This window comes from Sinocyclocheilus grahami, unplaced genomic scaffold (assembly GCF_001515645.1).
Source record: "Sinocyclocheilus grahami isolate Dianchi unplaced genomic scaffold, SAMN03320097.WGS_v1.1 scaffold128.1, whole genome shotgun sequence".
NCBI lineage: Eukaryota > Metazoa > Chordata > Actinopteri > Cypriniformes > Cyprinidae > Sinocyclocheilus > Sinocyclocheilus grahami.
In genome coordinates this window covers 277,077-294,835 of record NW_015505307.1, presented here as the reverse complement: position 1 = coordinate 294,835, position 17,759 = coordinate 277,077, and the positions used below count along the sequence as shown (strand labels likewise).

Sequence of the window (17,759 nt, the reverse complement as noted above, 5' to 3'; positions counted from 1 at the left end):
CAAAACGAGTCAGAAAACTGAAATAAGAGGTTGAAATCAGATCAAACCCAGAAGGATTAAGCTCTGATAAAACATTTCTGTTACATTTTTATAGAATTTTAATGTTTTGTGTAACAAAATGCTTTCTCTGTGTTCAGGTTTGACTCTAGTAATAATAATTCAAAAACTGATGCTTCAAATCAACATTTCAAACAAAAAAAAATCTAAACCTTTAAAAAAAGTTGTCTTTGAGAATGTCTAAATAATATATCCAAACCCACAACTTTATAAAAATAAGTATTTATGGCTAAAAACAATTAGAGAATTTATAGGCCTTTTATATAGAGCTATATAGGAATCTATGGGCTAAACCATGGAATTGCAGATGTTTTTCTTATTTTACTCCCACCAGATGGCACTAATCTGGCTTCAAAAATGGGATTTTAAAGGCATTGACTCTATTTTAACATGAAATACTGCATTCATTTATAAGTAATAGAGTACAATAAAATATGATGAGTAAGGGCATTTGAATTTGTGATGAACCTTAATGCTCCATGATAAACTGAATCCAATGCCTGTAAACAGTGCTTGGGTGCCTGCATGTATATGATATCACAATCCAACACTGACAAAAATGTAGCTGCTACCAATCTCTTCCTTGCTGCAAAAGAAAGACAACACTTGACTCTAAAAAAAAAAAATAATAATAATTTTTTTTTTAGAAACGTATACAGATTACTCAAACACATACAGTTTACATGTAATAAAACAATCACTTAGGTTAATTAATTAGGTTACTAAGTGATTATAATAAAAACAATCACTTAGTAACCTAATTAATTAAAGTCTCCCAGTTAGTTGTAAACTGTATATGTTTGAGTCATGAGTTATTCATTCAAAATCTAACTACACTGATCGCACTGTTTTTGATTAATCAAAGAATCTTAAAAATAGTGTATTACAAATGTTTCCACAAAAATATGAAGCAGCACAGCTACTTTCAACATTAATAATAATCAGAAATGTTTCTTGAGCAGCAAATCAGCATACAGTATGAGAATGATTTCTGAAGGATCTTTTTTTTCCTTTTTTTATGTTTATCAGATATTCGCACTGATAAAAGAATGAATGACTTAATATTTCAAATGAATGCTTAAATGTATTTTATTTATTTATTTTTTCTTTGCATATGAATTACTTTTAAATTAAATCCATTTCAAAGCTTTCGTTGTGCCCTGCATGCATGGGAACTCCTTCAGTACTGTTTTATAAGCATCCCAGAACGCACTATAGGTCGGTTGAGAGAAGTCAGTGTGGCGGCGACTGAGATTAAAGAGATCTTGTTATAACTGCGTGTGGATGTATGTGTGTTTTAGGTTCAGACCCAGAAACGATTGATCAGTGGATTGATCTGGTCCAGGAGAAGAACAGTCTGCTCTCAGAGGAGTCCGATCTCATGGTGGCGTAAGTCTGAACACTGTGACCCCCATAAACGGCCAGTAGTTGAGTTCAATGATTAAACATCTTGCTTTCTTAACCAAGCAGTCATATCAGCAGTAATACAGTTAACAATAAAAAGCTCAATAGCAGTTATTGCTCAAAGTGCATCATTTATTTTTGCATGTGTTGAAGAAAAACCTCAAGCCTCCCTGAAAGCCAGCTTGTCGTCTTGTTGCCCCTGGCAACCTCTCTCTCCTGCATGTCTTTGACGAGCACTAATGCTTAAGATGAATGCGTAGAGTGGCCTCATTTATTTAACCCACCGCTTTGCATGCGTTTAGCATATATTGTGCACAGTTGGATCCTCTGTGCAGAAACTAAATTACAGGCTGTGCTAACAGCAGCAGAATATATTTGTGTGATTCTGGTTTTGTGTTTCACAGGTCTCGACAGCTGGAGCTGGAAGACAAACAGAGCATGTTAGAGATGGAGCTACGGAGATACATGGAAATGGATGGTGGGAAATGAAAACCGATTCTGTTTTACAGAGAAATTAGTTTGCTAATATTTCAGTTTGTAAATAGTACTATACAGTGTTGACTGTCATATATAATCATTCAATTAAAATGTAAATTAAATATTTTTTATTAATATTAATTAAAATTATTAATTTTATATTATTAAAAATTATTATTATTAATAATAATAAAAACACAAATTAAAATAAAATTACTAAATTTAAATTAAATATTTCTAATTAATTTTAATAATTTAATTTGAATATGAAATTGGAATAAAATTATTATTAATATCTAAATATGCCGTTACGTCATTTAAATAGTCCTGTGAGGAGACAAATGAATTTAGATTGATTTACAAAGTCCATTTGGCAAGTAATATGAGGTCATGAAAGCTTCTTGTATAATTAATAATAGTAATAAGAAGAAGAATAGAAATAATAGTAATAATAATTGATTATTGTTGTTGTTGTTTAGCTCGACACAATGAGCAAAAAGAAAAAAATCTTTACTCCAAAATAAAAAAAAAATTATTTGATTAACTTATATATTAAATGATATTATATAAAATAGTTTTTTATTTAAATAGTTAATAATAACGTAAAATAATAATGATATATTAAAATAATAATTTAAGTAATAAAAATGTATAACTAGTGCTGTCAAACGATTAATCGTGATTAATCGCATCCAAAATAAGTTTGTTTACATAATGTGTGTGTACTGTGTATATTTATTATGTATATATATAAATACACACACATGCATGTATATATTTAAGAAAAATGTTACGTTTATATATATATATATATCATATATAAATATATTTAATAAATTATATGAACATAAATATATACATGTAAATATTTTCGAAATATATATACACAGTACAGTATGTAAACATGGAGCTACGGAGATACATGGAAATGGATGGTGGGAAATGAAAACCGATTCTGTTTTACAGAGAAATTAGTTTGCTAATATTTCAGTTTGTAAATAGTACTATACAGTGTTGACTGTCATATATAATCATTCAATTAAAATGTAAATTAAATATTTTTTATTAATATTAATTAAAATTATTAATTTTATATTATTAAAAATTATTATTATTAATAATAATAAAAACACAAATTAAAATAAAATTACTAAATTTAAATTAAATATTTCTAATTAATTTTAATAATTTAATTTGAATATGAAATTGGAATAAAATTATTATTAATATCTAAATATGCCGTTACGTCATTTAAATAGTCCTGTGAGGAGACAAATGAATTTAGATTGATTTACAAAGTCCATTTGGCAAGTAATATGAGGTCATGAAAGCTTCTTGTATAATTAATAATAGTAATAAGAAGAAGAATAGAAATAATAGTAATAATAATTGATTATTGTTGTTGTTGTTTAGCTCGACACAATGAGCAAAAAGAAAAAAATCTTTACTCCAAAATAAAAAAAAAATTATTTGATTAACTTATATATTAAATGATATTATATAAAATAGTTTTTTATTTAAATAGTTAATAATAACGTAAAATAATAATGATATATTAAAATAATAATTTAAGTAATAAAAATGTATAACTAGTGCTGTCAAACGATTAATCGTGATTAATCGCATCCAAAATAAGTTTGTTTACATAATGTGTGTGTACTGTGTATATTTATTATGTATATATATAAATACACACACATGCATGTATATATTTAAGAAAAATGTTACGTTTATATATATATATCATATATAAATATATTTAATAAATTATATGAACATAAATATATACATGTAAATATTTTCGAAATATATATACACAGTACACACACACAGTATGTAAACAAAGACTTTTATTTTGGATGCGATTAATCGTTTGACAACACTAATAATAATATAAATTTATAAATTGTTGTTGTTTAGCTGTTGCACATGCTCTAACACACTTAGCAAAAAGCCAAAAATACATTTGTTTTTGTTTTAAATTATGTAATATTAAATAGTTTTTAAACAAGTTAATGTTAATATCAAATTTAAATTGTTATTGATATTTAAATAAAGTATTAATTAAAAAAATGTATTTATGTGAACGTGCACACATGCATTAACGTGTTTCGATGTTCTTGTGCATGTAGACTCTGAGAAAACCCCTGAGCAGCGAGAACATGAGAATCGGGTCCTGCAGGAGATGCTGGATGTGGTGGACATGAGGGATTCACTGGTGGCCTTCCTGGAGGAGAAGAGGTTGAAGGAAGTCAATGATGAACTGCTGAGGAACTCCGTACTGGAGGCCAAGAAACATTCAACCGCAGCATCCCAGGTGCTCTGGGACTAAGACACCACAAACACACACTTTTTGAGTGCCACAACACACCATAAAGTTCATCATTTACTCATCCTCATGCCGTTATAAACCTTCTATCACATGTGTTATCTTTTGTGGAAAACAAAAGGAAAAAGTTGCATGATGTTCTCTTTTTCATTCAATGAAAGTAATGATAAAATCATCATAAAAGTAGATACAATTCCTTGAAGCCACATGATTGATATGAAGTTTATTAGGTTTTCATATAAAGTTTTAAAAGTCGTTTTTCGGACTCAAATCACAGCTTTGTTTAGTTTCAGTGATGCCAAATATTAACCGTTCTCATCTGCCTCATAACCAGTTTTGCAGTGCTTAAAAATTTCAGTGAACCATGACTTGCATTTTATAGCATAGAAAGCAGAAAGAAAGTCATACAGATTTGCATTGCCAAGAGGGTGAATATTTATTTCAGCCACACAATATAAACAAACCCTATGACTTGTGGGCACAAATGCATACATTGCACAACTTTGTGCAGAGACTGCTCTTAAAAACCAAAGAGTTCAACGCATCTGCGCGCACAGGTTTATGACACTCGAGATTTGGGAACTAGTGCCAGCCGCTACGGTCTCACTCCAACATAAATGTGCTTTAAGATGGATACAGAAACTCTGGAGACTGTAGAAAATGTTGTGGAACTGCACATCCGTCGCAGCCTTCACTGCCCAGACACAACCTTTTCACAAGACTCTCACGCTCAAACACAGACTTTACTGGGGCAGATGTTTGCGTACACGTGTGCCATCGAGTCTATCAAGGTCATGTATGTTCTAAATATCAAAATTATTAAAGCTTATTTCAACCACAGAATTTAAAAACTGAAAAGGTAATTGTGAGTTTTTATCTCAAAATTCGGACTTTTGCAAGTGCACAATTGCAAGATGTAGTTAGTTAGCTGTAAGAAAAAACTATTATAACAGAAAACTGAATTGTGTGATGTAAAGTCAGAATTCGGAGAGAGAAAAAGTCAACCTCGTTTTCACCATGGAATAAAAAAAAAAAGTAAATGTGACATTTTTATCTCACAATTCTGACTTTTTTCTTGCAAAATGTAAACTCCCAATTAAACTTGTGAAATGTAGTCAGGAATCTACGGAAAAAGTCTGAATTATTGGATAAAGTCACAATCTTTTTTTTTTTTTTTATTATTATTACTTGGCGGAAACAAAAAAAAATTTAATTGCTACTTTTTATCTCAGAGTTCTAACTTTTTTTTCTTTTTCTTTTTTTTTTGCAAAATGTAAACTCAGAATTGCAAGTTGCAAAACATAAACTTGTAATTGTAAGAAAAAGCGTTAGAATTGTGAGAAAGTCGCGATTAGCTTTATTTTTTTATTCCGTGGCAGAAATAAGCTTCCATACACAATGTCCTCATTAAAAGATATTATATAAAAGGTATTTACACACTTATGATGTTGCATAACCTGATGCCAATATCATGTCTTAAACAGCACTTGCATTGTATAATTATGAATATATTACAGCTTTGCAACAAGAGATTCAATATCACAATGAGCTTTTGTGCACTGTATTATTTATTTTTGTCCTTGTAAGTGATTGTATGATTTGTTTAGTATTATTATTATTCATTGTTTAGATTTTTTTTCTGCATGATCATGGTTTTCTCTCAGGGGTACATCTGCCTGGACCGGTTTCCATTTATATATTTCTAATTACGTATATTTGTGTATCATTATTTGAAAGTGTTTGTTTATACAGTAACTAATACTCATTCATGAATTCATTTAGGGAGGCGCAAAGAAGCAGAAAGTCTGCGTCCCACAGAGAATTATTTCTTGGTATGTTTATGTGTTTGATAAAGTGATGTTCATTTTTTGAGCACTGAGAATAATTAGTGGCATTAATTCTTGTGAGAGAGGAAATTTGTGCTTGTGATTTGGGAACAGTAGTGTAATTTTTGCTTTTTGCGTTTGCTCCCGGATTGTATTTCTTTTCTTTAAATATGTTTACACACGCATGCACGTCACACAGACACCAGTGGTTTCTTTTCTATGGGGACAGTAATTATTGAATATGCTAATAAAATATCTAGCACTTTATGTTTTGCTTCTTGGTTTGGTTTCAGCGCTGTGAAAACGGCCTTGATTTCTTGGTTTATACCAGAAACATATTTTGAGCATTGACTGCTTTTATTCAACCGAGAATGTGAAACAGTACGTACTTACTCTTGTAATATTATGTTTCATGCAGAAGTAAGATACATTGTTTTCACATGACTTGACTTGTATGTATAGTACAGTGTGCATGCTATACTGCAGAAATAGTAAGGGTTGGATGTTAGTATGCTATTCTGCACATACTGTAGCCTTTGTCTGCTAATATATCCTTATAAAATCTCTGCTGAAGTGGATGTAACCACACCCCGATCTCAGAAAATGCCATTTTCTGTCATTGCCTTTTTTGCTCTAGACTTTCAAGTGTTGTTGTTGTTGTGTTTTTTAAAGGGTTCACACACAAAAAATTATTCTGTCATTAATTACTCACCCTCGTGTTGTTGTTGTTGTGTTTTTTAAAGGGTTCACACACAAAAAATAATTCTGTCATTAATTACTCACCCTTGTGTTGTTCCAAACCCGGAAGACCTTCGTTCATCTTCGGACAAACAAAAATAACAACTTTATTCCACATTTTCATCTCTACGGCATCACTTTGGACGTGCGTTCCCGACAGTACCATGACACGAGCGTGTGGTGGCGCCGGCGCTGACCCAGATCCGTCATGATGACGTCGTTACGCCGGATCTGGGTCAGCGCCGCCACACGCTCGCGTCGGCTCACGCCGTTTCTTTGCGCAAAAAAGTATTCTCGTAGCTAGTTGTCGATCATCTTGGTACTTTTCTGGACCTTGTATGTGGTAGTTACCTTGCTGTCTATGGGAGGGTCAGAGAGCCCTCATATTTATATATGAAATATCTTAAATTGTGTTCCGAAGATGAACGAAGGTCTTACGGGTTTGGAACAACAGGAGGGTGAGTAATTAATGACAGATTTTTCATTTTTGGGTGAACTAACCCTTTAAGGTACATCGCGCCACTAGAGGGCCTCCTACATCAGGAGCAAGAGGATCCATGAGGACCAGGATGAGGTTTGATTTTGACACTGGTGGGGACATAACCGCAGACGACAACACCTTCCCCATCCAACATTTTCACATTTATGACAGACTTTTGACCACAGTTTCATGTCGTCTAAAGTCTTTATTTATAGATATGGTAGCTAACATAATCATAAGCTTTTTTTGTTGTTAGCATATTCATCAGACAATAATTACACAATTTTGATTGTGTAAAACCAACAATATCACAGCAAGAGTTCTAAAGGGGTTTTCTTTGGATTGTTTGATTGCTCAAAAGAGAATATAGCAATATATAACTTAATTTGTGTTTCCTACTAGCTAAATTTCACATACATAAACAAAAAATCTGTCTCTAAACGTCTCTTTTCTTTATTCAAAGTTGATCTAGACAAGTATATGGACTCTAGCCAAAGCTCTGTTAATCCTAAAACGTTCAAAACGATCTCTATATGTGTCCTCTTAAGCTGTACATTTATTACTTTTATTTTTGACCCAGCAACAGATCCCTTATGAAAAAAACCCCCATGGTAACCTCAAATTAACCATGGTTTTGCTGCAATAACCATGGTTACTACACTTTTACTATATTATAACCATGGCTCATTTTCTTAAGGGATTTGTAACTGTGTAGACTTTTTGTTTTTATAACTGTACTGCCTTAATGGTTTGATGATTTGTACTCTTCAATTGAAAAAAAAGAACTATTATAATAATTAACTATAACTATTAAGATAATGATTCGTGATCCTAGCTCCTGCATCACACAGCAGCAGATCTTGGATCAGTTGACCTCATCTGGTTGATGGTAACTGGTTTCAGAGCAGCACACACTGCAGATTCATCCAAACTGGACAATTTACTTAGGATCCGGCTGATGGGTCTCTCACATGGGTCATCTAGAGTGAAGTGAGATGAAGTTTGTTCTAGATCAGTAAAGCTCGTGAATCTCAGGTCAGATGCACTCTTCTCAGCAGATGCAGAAGCCTGTGATTATCTGGCATCATCCGTCTGTGTGCTGCTCAATCAAGAGCTCTACTGCAGCACAACAGATGCTCATTTGATTTGATGTGCCTGCTCCTCAGTCATGGCCTTTTTAATCTCTGATACACGTTCAATTACATTTGCTGTTCCTTCTCTAGAGAATCTATTTGATTTGAGAAGGACAGAAAGAGAGAGAAAACTGATTATAAAATAGTCTGTTTTGAAGCTTTTGGACACAATCTAATGTTCAAAAATAAGGATTTTTTTTGTCCTTCAATCGTTTATATTTATACTTAAAAAATGTTTATAAATGTGTATGTATATACATATATGCCACAATACACTGGAGCACGAGGATGACGTTCACAGCAAGTAGACCCGACAGAAAAAAAATGCACAGACAAGAACTTATAAACACCTGACAATTACCAAACACAGGTGCACAGAATGACTAATTAACTAAACGAGGACAGGAACATGACCCTGACCAAATAAGGGAACACAGGAACAGAAACGGCCAAAACATAACAAAACAGATCCATAATCCTGACAATATATTTATTGTAATAATTATTATATATGTTTTCTAATATTTAATTTTTTTTAATGATATATATATATACATATATATATATAATTGTGTATATTTTATATATAGGCTATGTCTTAAATTTAAAATAATCATTTTAATTTTATTTAATTATTACACAATACTTTTGTACTTTTTAATAATTATTTTAACTTTCTTTTAAAAACTTAAAATAATTTATTAGGTTTATAGTTTGTTATGGTATTTTGAGCTGGTATTAGTTATGCAACTATAATATATATCTATGAATTCATACAAGTGCTCTTTCTGAAAAACAGTGGCGTATGGTGCAAAATTACTGATTTGTTTGCTTTAACGAGTATCGTTCTCGACAGCAGGTTGGCAATCTGTTACCTTGATTTACGGACAGATTTAAATGAGTAAAATTCATAACGTCAATATTCAAAACATCACACAAAACCTGTGAGTTGTGAGTGACCTGAAAGTCTCTAACTCATCCTTATAATTGAGCCCAGCAAACTGTCCTTCACTCTGTGGGTGATCCATTCCGCCTGTGTGCATCTGATGGATGGTGTGTTCACTGATTACAGCACTGGAAAGTGAGCAGCCAGTTGTGATTGATAGCTGTTATGTGTCAGCTGATTTCTGAGGAAGTGATTTCTGATTTCTAAAAAATGCTGGGTTAAATATAACCCAGCGCTGGGTTAAAAAGGGACAAACCCAGCTATTGGGTTCTTTTGACCCAGCTGTTAGGATGTTTTGACCCAGCTATTGGGTTCTATATATATATATATATATGAGAGAGAGAGGTTTGTGTGAGGGTGAGTAAATGATGACAGAGCTTTAATTTTCACAATTGTTTTGTCCTATTATTGGCTGTTTTATCATCATTGTCATGTGTCTTTTAACTTTCTCTCTTTTCCTCTATTTCCGTCTGACACCCTTCACACCTTCAGCTGAACTCCCAATCTTAGTTACATAAGACACACACATCAATCCATCATTGTTCATGACCGTGACATCACTGCCAGATTATCACTGGCTTTAGATGAGATGAGAGCTGCTCTTTACTGTCCAGCAGATGCACAATAGAGGTTTGTCAGAGATAATCAGCTTTGAATGAGTGATTTATAAACTTGCATTAATGATATTGCATTTTTACCATAGAAAAACACTGGAGAATTTATAAACTGTATTAAATTTTAAATGGGTGTTTTAATTTTATTATTCAACACCTTGGAAGTGAGAATGGATAGCATAGGGCAAATTGTGTTTAGTTAGCCTAGACACTATATTCAACATGAATATACATTTCACTACCTTTATTTTATTTTGTTAGGATTTCTATTATAGAGTGTTGCGTTGCAAGGCATTTAAAGGCAAGTCGATTGCATAGATGGACTAGGACAATCAATCAATAAATCAGCTCTATTCTGGCCTATGACAACCCAACGTAGATAAGAATTTAACTGTTTCATATAATTTAATTGGCTCTTCAGATGACTCAACATACCCCTCTCCTGGGGCAGGACCAGCCTGGTGTCGTGGTCAGTGTCACTTCCTGCTGAACGTAGTTGAGACACAAGATCTTCACTGAATGTTCAGGCAAACCTACAATCATTTTTGATATGATACCTGCTAAAATATTCTCCTGTATGTGGGTTTACACTGCGTTTTTCATCAATGTGAAAGGTGAGCTATCTACAACCTAATGTTGTTCTGTTGTTGTTTCTTTGTTTTACAAGCAGAATGTTTTTGTGGTTATGGTTGCTGGTTGGCTGTCATCAGACATTGGTGCTGTCATGCGAATTCTACTCAATGCGTCCAGGAGAAATAAATGTGTCAGTGTTTATGCTGCTGTTCTCTGAAAAATTATTGAAAGTCATGAGAGTAAAATAAGGTAGAGGTACCACACTAGAGTCAGTTTTAAACAGTTAATCCAAAGAACTGTCTGCTTAAAGGGTTAGTTCACCCAAAAATGAAAATTAGGCTGCATTTTACTCACCCCCGAGGCATCCTAAGTGTATATGACTTTCTTCTTTCAGTTGAATCCAGTCGGAGTTATATAAAAAATTGTCTTTGATCTTTCAAGCTGTTTCATGGCACTCATGGGTTTTCATGGGTGTTGCATTCCTTCAGTCCAAAAGACGTGAAATAAAAATCGTCTGACCTCATACGTCATGCTCCCGGAACTGCTTCGTTTACAACAGTGAGCGCAAGCTAGATTCAAGTGATTATTACGTTTTGAATATGGATATTTTTCTTACAAAAACGCATCAATTCGCTACAGGAGGCCTTTGTTCACCCCCCGGAGCCATGTGAGACACTTTATTTTATGGAAAGGAGCTTTTTATTTCACGTCTTTTGGACTGAAGCAATGCAACACCCGCTGAGTGTAATGATGGAGCTTGAAAGATCAAAGACTATTTTTAATATAACTCCGACTGGATTCGTCTGAAAGAAGAAAGTCATATACACCTAGGATGCCTCGGGGGTGAATAAAACACAGCCTAATTTTCATTTTTGGGTGAACTAACCCTTTAAAGCAGCACTATGTAACTTTTGGCGCTCTTGCGGTTAATAAACAGAACTGCACACATCCCGCGGAAGAACATTCTAACCGGAGCTACTTCTCTAAGTTTATGTCTAAGTTTATTATCATTCTAATATGCTGATGGTTTTTGTATGTTCAACCGATTTACTGTAGGCCTACACTTGTCATGCATCTTAAATGGTAGGATTGTGTAAGCGTGTTAAAAATATATAAATTAACTTTGCAATTTATTTTTAAAATCTAAAGTTGAAATTAGGTCCTGTGGTATAACTGACCATTTGCTACAGATGCTAGTTATTTAAACCTGAATATTATGTGGTTGATTCTACAGAAGTCCCAAGCCATATTCCAGGTATCGTCTTAGATTCTTGCAGCTGATGTAGGTTTTTATTTTTGTAACTCACATTTAATCCATTTTTATTTTGTTTTAGATCTTGTAAATGGTAGGTGGGATGAACTCAAGATTGTGATGAAGGGAAAAGTTGTCACTCTGCAAACAGGAGCTACTGGCCTACAGAGAGATGCTGAAGTAATGTGGCTGTTTGAAAGTGGAGACCAAACAACCCGTATAGCACAGCTGTTTAAAGGAACAGTCTTCACTCATTATGAACCAAGACTCGTCAACAGACTAAAGCTGGACCGAGAAACTGGATCACTGACTATCTGGAACATCAGCACCAGTGAATCTGGACTTTATGAAGTCACCATCAGTGGATTCATGCCAGCGAGGACGTTCAAAGTTGATGTTTATGGTAAGATTTCGTTATAGCCAATACAAAAAAAAATCTTTGTCTTTTTCATAGCTAATGATCAGTATATAAAGTGTGTGTGTGTGTGTGTGTGTGTGTGTGTGTGTGTGTGTGTGTGTGTGAAAAAGAGCCAATTTCTGTACCTGCCATCAGGATTGGTTCGTCGGTGGCTCACCCAAATCAAGAAGTCTGCTCTGTGTTCTGCTCTGTTAAAAATGAACAAGACGTGTCCATCTCATGGTATAAAGGGGGTGAAATTGTGAACCAGACCACCAATCCAGATCTCAGCATGAACCTGAGTTTACCATTAGAGCTCCATTATACTGATCCAGAGGCCTACAGCTGCACAGCTGCAAATCCAGTGAGCAATAAGACCGTCCATCTTCACCTCAAAGAGATCTGCCCACAACACGAAGGTGCACGAAGTCAAACAAAATGACAGGAACTCACTTTCTGCCACAATGACCTCTGTGCAGCTTATGTGTCTCTTAATAGAGACAATGCCAGTTGTTGATTTCATGTCTGTCTTTTTCTCTCTCATCTCTTTCAGATTGTCTGGAGCATTGTGGTGTCACTGAGGTTCTGATTCGATTGGTTCTGTCCGGTCTGGTGGGATTTGGCACTGTTGTCTTTCTGGTTGAGCACATGATGCTGTGCTCCATTCAAGGAAGAGCTCCGTCTGTGTGCTAAAGACACTGCCATGATGAAAGGTTATAGGCAGCACCAAATAAAATGACAAAATCACTACAATAGCAGGCTGAGCCAGAGAGCGTTTAGCTAGTGTGGAAAAAAGACATTCGGAAGTGCAAGCAAAATTGTAAGACTTGATTCCAATTGGAAGGCCAAACAAAGTAGTTTCGCTTTCGCAACGAAACACAGCGTCACACACGGTGGCCTAGAGTGAGCAACTTTGGGTTTCAAGTTGATATTCTGATTATATTTTTATCCAAGCACATTTTACCAATTCCAAACAACATCAATCTTAATAACCACTATTAATCTTGTATTTAATCACTTATAATCTATATATTATTGTTCAAAAAACGCCTTGTATTCAGGTGTGCATAATTATTATAAAAAATATGATCAGAATATCAACTTGCATAATAATTATGCATGCACTGTTTTTCCTCTTCTGCTGTCGAGGTAATGCAAGGAATGTTGTGATTGGTTGTCAAGACAGCCAATCAGAATTTAGCAGCCTCGTCTCTGATTGGCTGGAATTATGGCATATTGTAACGCTGGGTTGTGCTGAGCAAGCGAGCTGTTGGCATTTAGAGAGCACTGAGGGCTGGCATTAGGTGAGCAAGCTAGTGAAATGTTGCACGCGCAAAAGAGAAGGTCTGCACACATCCAAAAACTTATTTTAAATGCAAAATAGATTTTCGTGCGCTCGATACTTTCTTCTTTGAGAGACAAATATTTTCTCCACAAAACTCAGTTCGCGCGTGTGCAAAATGCACTTTTGCACGCTCTTTCGCGTGCAGAATTGCGGCAGAGATGTAATTCCATATCGGGCTGGACTCCGCTTCGTCCACGGTGAAAGCCGATCCGGCGATCCACAGCGCAAAATTGTTCTATTTCCTCAGCAACCAGCACGGATCAGCTCCAGGCATGACGAAGCAGATATCGTCCTCTTTTGGAAGGCCAAACAAAGTAGTTTCGCTTTCACAACGAATCACGACAAGGCGGTGGCAACAACAATACTACAGCGAGAATAAAAGTTACACCTTTCTTTGCGTGAACATTTGGGCGGCATTATGCAAATCTTCCCACATAGTGATGTAGATATGTGGGGGCGTGTTAGAACGAGCTGTTTTAGGTAGGCGTGGCTGACTCTTAACTTTTATAAAGAATATCTCTTTGGATTTGAGACTTTAGTCTTTGCAACTTTACAGATCTTCTTCATGCACCAAGAGCTTGTAACACTCCAAAGAGAAAGGAAAAATTTTAATCGCATCATATGACCCCTTTAAGACAAGTCATTTCACTCAGCACCATGGCCTCTTAGGTAACCATTTCAGTCATGCAAGTACATCTCTTTGAATGGGGAAACATCAAATTCTCTAAACTTTTACAAAGCTCATCGCTCTGAAAAAGCGAGGTGTGCTGTGATTGGCCAGCTATCCAGTGCGTTGTGATTGGCTGAATACCTCAAGCGTGAGACGGAAATATTGTGATGATGCCCTGTCCGGCCGGGAGCGATGATTCAAAAACATGAAAATAAACGAGACATTCGTTGCATCCAGTGGTGACATAATTATGGATTATAATGACTTATACTGTCTTTTTACGTGTTGCGTTGCATCGCGCAGTGTAAACATAAAACCATGTCTGCATTTGTGATTGGAGAAATGACAAACAACAAGCGCTACTCTACACTGCCCAAAAAACTTGCTTTAAATATATAAAATATAAAAATCACACACAGCGGCCTACAGTGAGCAGAGGCCGGGGGCTAGCGTGAGGAACAGCCGGAGGGTTAGAGTGAGCAGAGGCGGGTGGGCTTGAGAATGGCGCGGCCGGCGATTTCGACGAAGGAGCGTCCGGAAGGACATGTGACGACTCCGGGCTGGACTTTGCTTCGTCCACGGTGAAAGCTGATCCAGTGATCCACAGCACAAAGTTCTCTTCATGCACCAAGAGCTTGTAACACTCCAAAGAGAAAGGAAAAATTTTAATCGCATCATATGACCCCTTTAAGACAAGTCATTTCACTCAGCACCATGGCCTCTTAGGTAACCATTTCAGTCATGCAAGTACATCTCTTTGAATGGGGAAACATCAAATTCTCTAAAGCTGTTCACCAAGTTTATGATTATATTTCATTTGAAATCACCAATGAAATCTGGCCAACTGTCTAATAAATGTTGTTTCTTATATTGAAATAGCAATGATTCTTTTTTATTTTTTTGCGCATTGCACTTTCTCCCATTCATAATGGTGTGTGTACACCAAAAGCGACTTAAATTGCGTGAGTAGATTACATTCAATGCAAAGACGCTAATAGAAGTCACGCCGGGCTGTGCGAATGCTGCAAATGCGTGATATACTCAATCGCCTCTTCTGCACAAGTTGAAAAATTTCTACTCGAGCAGAAAATTTGCATGAATAAGCGAATCAGGGAAGAGCTTATTGACATGTCCAGTTTGACACGTCCGGTTGTATCAGAAAACGAAGGAGAGCATTGCGCGATAATTTTATTCGCGCGAGTGACACGAAAAACATTCCGTGAATCGAGTAATCTAGATGCGAATATTCGCTCCGCTTTTGGTGTGCATACACCATGAGTCAGCGCACAGTTTTGGTCTATCTAAAGTCTTTGCTTGCCACAAAAACACAGAGACTGACAACGGGATAAAAGAGAAAACACTGGCAGTGTTTTACAAGATGGAGAAATTTGATGCAATGTTTGGGTTTCATATCGGTACATTAAACTTGCTTAGTTCTTCTCAACAGGTAAGCTAACTTCAAGTTAAAAGTATTCCTAATATGTTGGACCTTTTATTGAAAGTAGCCTACTTAAAGACCCGTAAGAGCTGTGTTTGGGATGTTAGAGTTGGGGGAGACGTGACACACAAAAGGAGCGTTTGCAAAGGTTTGGAAACACTTTATTTTTGTAGTTCCACAGGATGCTACTAGTAGATCAGAAACTGTCTACCCTAGCTTTAACAAGTGTTTCAACAGGCCCGCAAAGGCTGTTGGGGACATTAGGCCTAAATGTCATCATGATGAACAGATAAACTCAACTAAACTAAACTAGATGCTTTTATAGCCTCATTGTGTTTATAATCACGCTCTTACAAACTATTCTAACTCAAACTTTAAGGGAAAATAAGTTGTCGGAAGCTCAGTGGTGGTGACGTTGAAGTCACGTGACCATCGTGTAGTTAATTTATAGTCTACATTTATCTTTTTTTGTTTAGGTTGTCCATGATGATGAATAAAACGTGTCAGAATCAAATTTTTGTTGGTCACAGAGCTTATCTGCAATAATCCAGAAGCCAATGGAAAAATCCAACTGGGTTTTTGTCAGAGGAACCAGGATGATGTAAACATATGGGTTGGCCTACAAAAATACATTGTCACTGGAGCACTCAGTAATTGGCACATTACTGAAAATAACAATAATGTTGTGTAATTGTTTGTTTCTTTGTTTCTTTTTTAAAACAAATGATTGATATTGATTTTGTTTTCCCATTTAAAATTTCAATTATATTTTTATTATTAATATATGTATTTTTTCATTGTTTTGTGTTGATCTTACATCTCAAACCATATATCAGATATACAAATCATACATCATTTAGGCTAGTGATACTTATATGAGGTTGGCAACTAGTGGTAGTCAGTGGAATAAGTCATTTAAAATGTTCCTCTGTTCTCCATTTATAATATTTCTTGGTTGGTATAATGTTTTCTGTAATTTAAAACTAAATAAGCATTTTTCACCCCCTCTCTGACTTTTTGCTGCTTTTATGACTCCTAAGTAAACACCCACTTTGCCTGTGAAGTCAGAGGCCTTTCTATGATGGTGTCCTGTATAGAAGAGGTATAATATTTAAAAGAAAGAAAATAAATGGTTCTACCTTTCTGCCAACCCACCACTACCCACGTTCATAGAGCTCAGATGTTTCACAGTGCATTTTCTGACTCAGTGTTCAGTGAAAATCAAGTGTTTCTTATAGGAAATTCAGTGGAACAGGAAGTGGTCTAGTGGTCTTGTTAAACCCTAAAAGACAAGCTGAATTCAGAATAACATACTATTTCTGCAAGGTAATGGTAAGGGTATTGTGAATTCAGCCAGAGGCGCCATGTAGTTTCTCAATTATTATTCTGCCATAAACCACCACAACCTGTTCTCCTGATCTATTAAATTGCTAATCTGATTGGCTGATAACTTTTTTTTTTGTAATAAGTCTGTCTGGAAACAAAGCTGGTTGACAGTGCATACTTTTTTGTGAACGTTTGTGAGGTTGGCAAAAGTGGATGTAACACATAATATCTGTATAAAATCTATAATTTACATTTTGAGCCAACAAAAAAGATTCAGTCTTCTATATTTGCCTGAACCAAAGGGCAGAACTACTTCAATAGTTTTCTTGACTGATGTTGACTTTCATTTCAATCCTTCAAGGTAGACATGATGTCAGTAAAGTGCCTGGTTGGGGGTAGAGCAGCCATCTAAAGTTGAGTTTCATTCACAGTTGTGAGAAGTAAGTTGGCTGCTTTCGGGTTTCCTGTAAAACCACCACATAATGTACATTTCTAATTATTGAATCGAACTATTCAGAAGTACTCCAGATCATATTATATTACAAATGAACTGGGTTAAAGTGTGAATGATCCTGATTCCACATGAAAAATGGTGTGTGGTTGCTGTGTGACTGTAGTTGGTATGTTCTCCCTGAGAGAGCCACTCACAAACAGGCCCCCTTTAAATCTGGTATTAACATTTACAGTAATCAAATCATAATCATATAGATCATATATGCTAATTTTACAAGGTGTACAGTAAATGCCCCAAAG

The 17,759-nt window shown here is 35.2% G+C and overlaps 2 protein-coding genes across 2 annotated transcripts in view; both read left to right on the top strand.

Annotated features, from left to right (window-relative positions):
* The window catches only part of LOC107590487 (protein-methionine sulfoxide oxidase mical1-like), a 48,725-nt gene extending 43,332 nt beyond the window's left edge, over positions 1–5,393 (top strand). Inside the window, exons 16-18 of the mRNA XM_016279240.1 lie at positions 1,359–1,446; positions 1,866–1,939; positions 4,071–5,393. Coding sequence (XP_016134726.1) covers positions 1,359–1,446; positions 1,866–1,939; positions 4,071–4,270 — 362 coding nt within the window. The 3' untranslated portion in view covers positions 4,271–5,393. The remainder of the gene's footprint in view (positions 1–1,358; positions 1,447–1,865; positions 1,940–4,070) is intronic.
* Positions 5,394–11,950: 6,557 nt separating this feature from the next.
* On the top strand, positions 11,951–12,920 carry LOC107590486 (CD48 antigen-like). The gene is made up of 3 exons (XM_016279239.1): positions 11,951–12,233; positions 12,359–12,646; positions 12,781–12,920. Exons 1-3 carry the CDS (start codon positions 11,951–11,953, stop codon positions 12,918–12,920), a joined length of 711 nt encoding a protein of 236 aa, XP_016134725.1.
* Positions 12,921–17,759: the final 4,839 nt, after the last annotated feature.

Bases quoted from the DNA above. Each gene is read 5' to 3' on its own strand.
- LOC107590486 (XM_016279239.1), top strand. From the start codon at position 11,951: ATGAAGGGAAAAGTTGTCACTCTGCAAACAGGAGCTACTGGCCTACAG. The intron at 12,234-12,358 runs GTAAGATTTCGT...TGTGTGAAAAAG, and splicing joins GTTCAAAGTTGATGTTTATG to AGCCAATTTCTGTACCTGCC. The intron at 12,647-12,780 runs GTGCACGAAGTC...CATCTCTTTCAG, and splicing joins GATCTGCCCACAACACGAAG to ATTGTCTGGAGCATTGTGGT.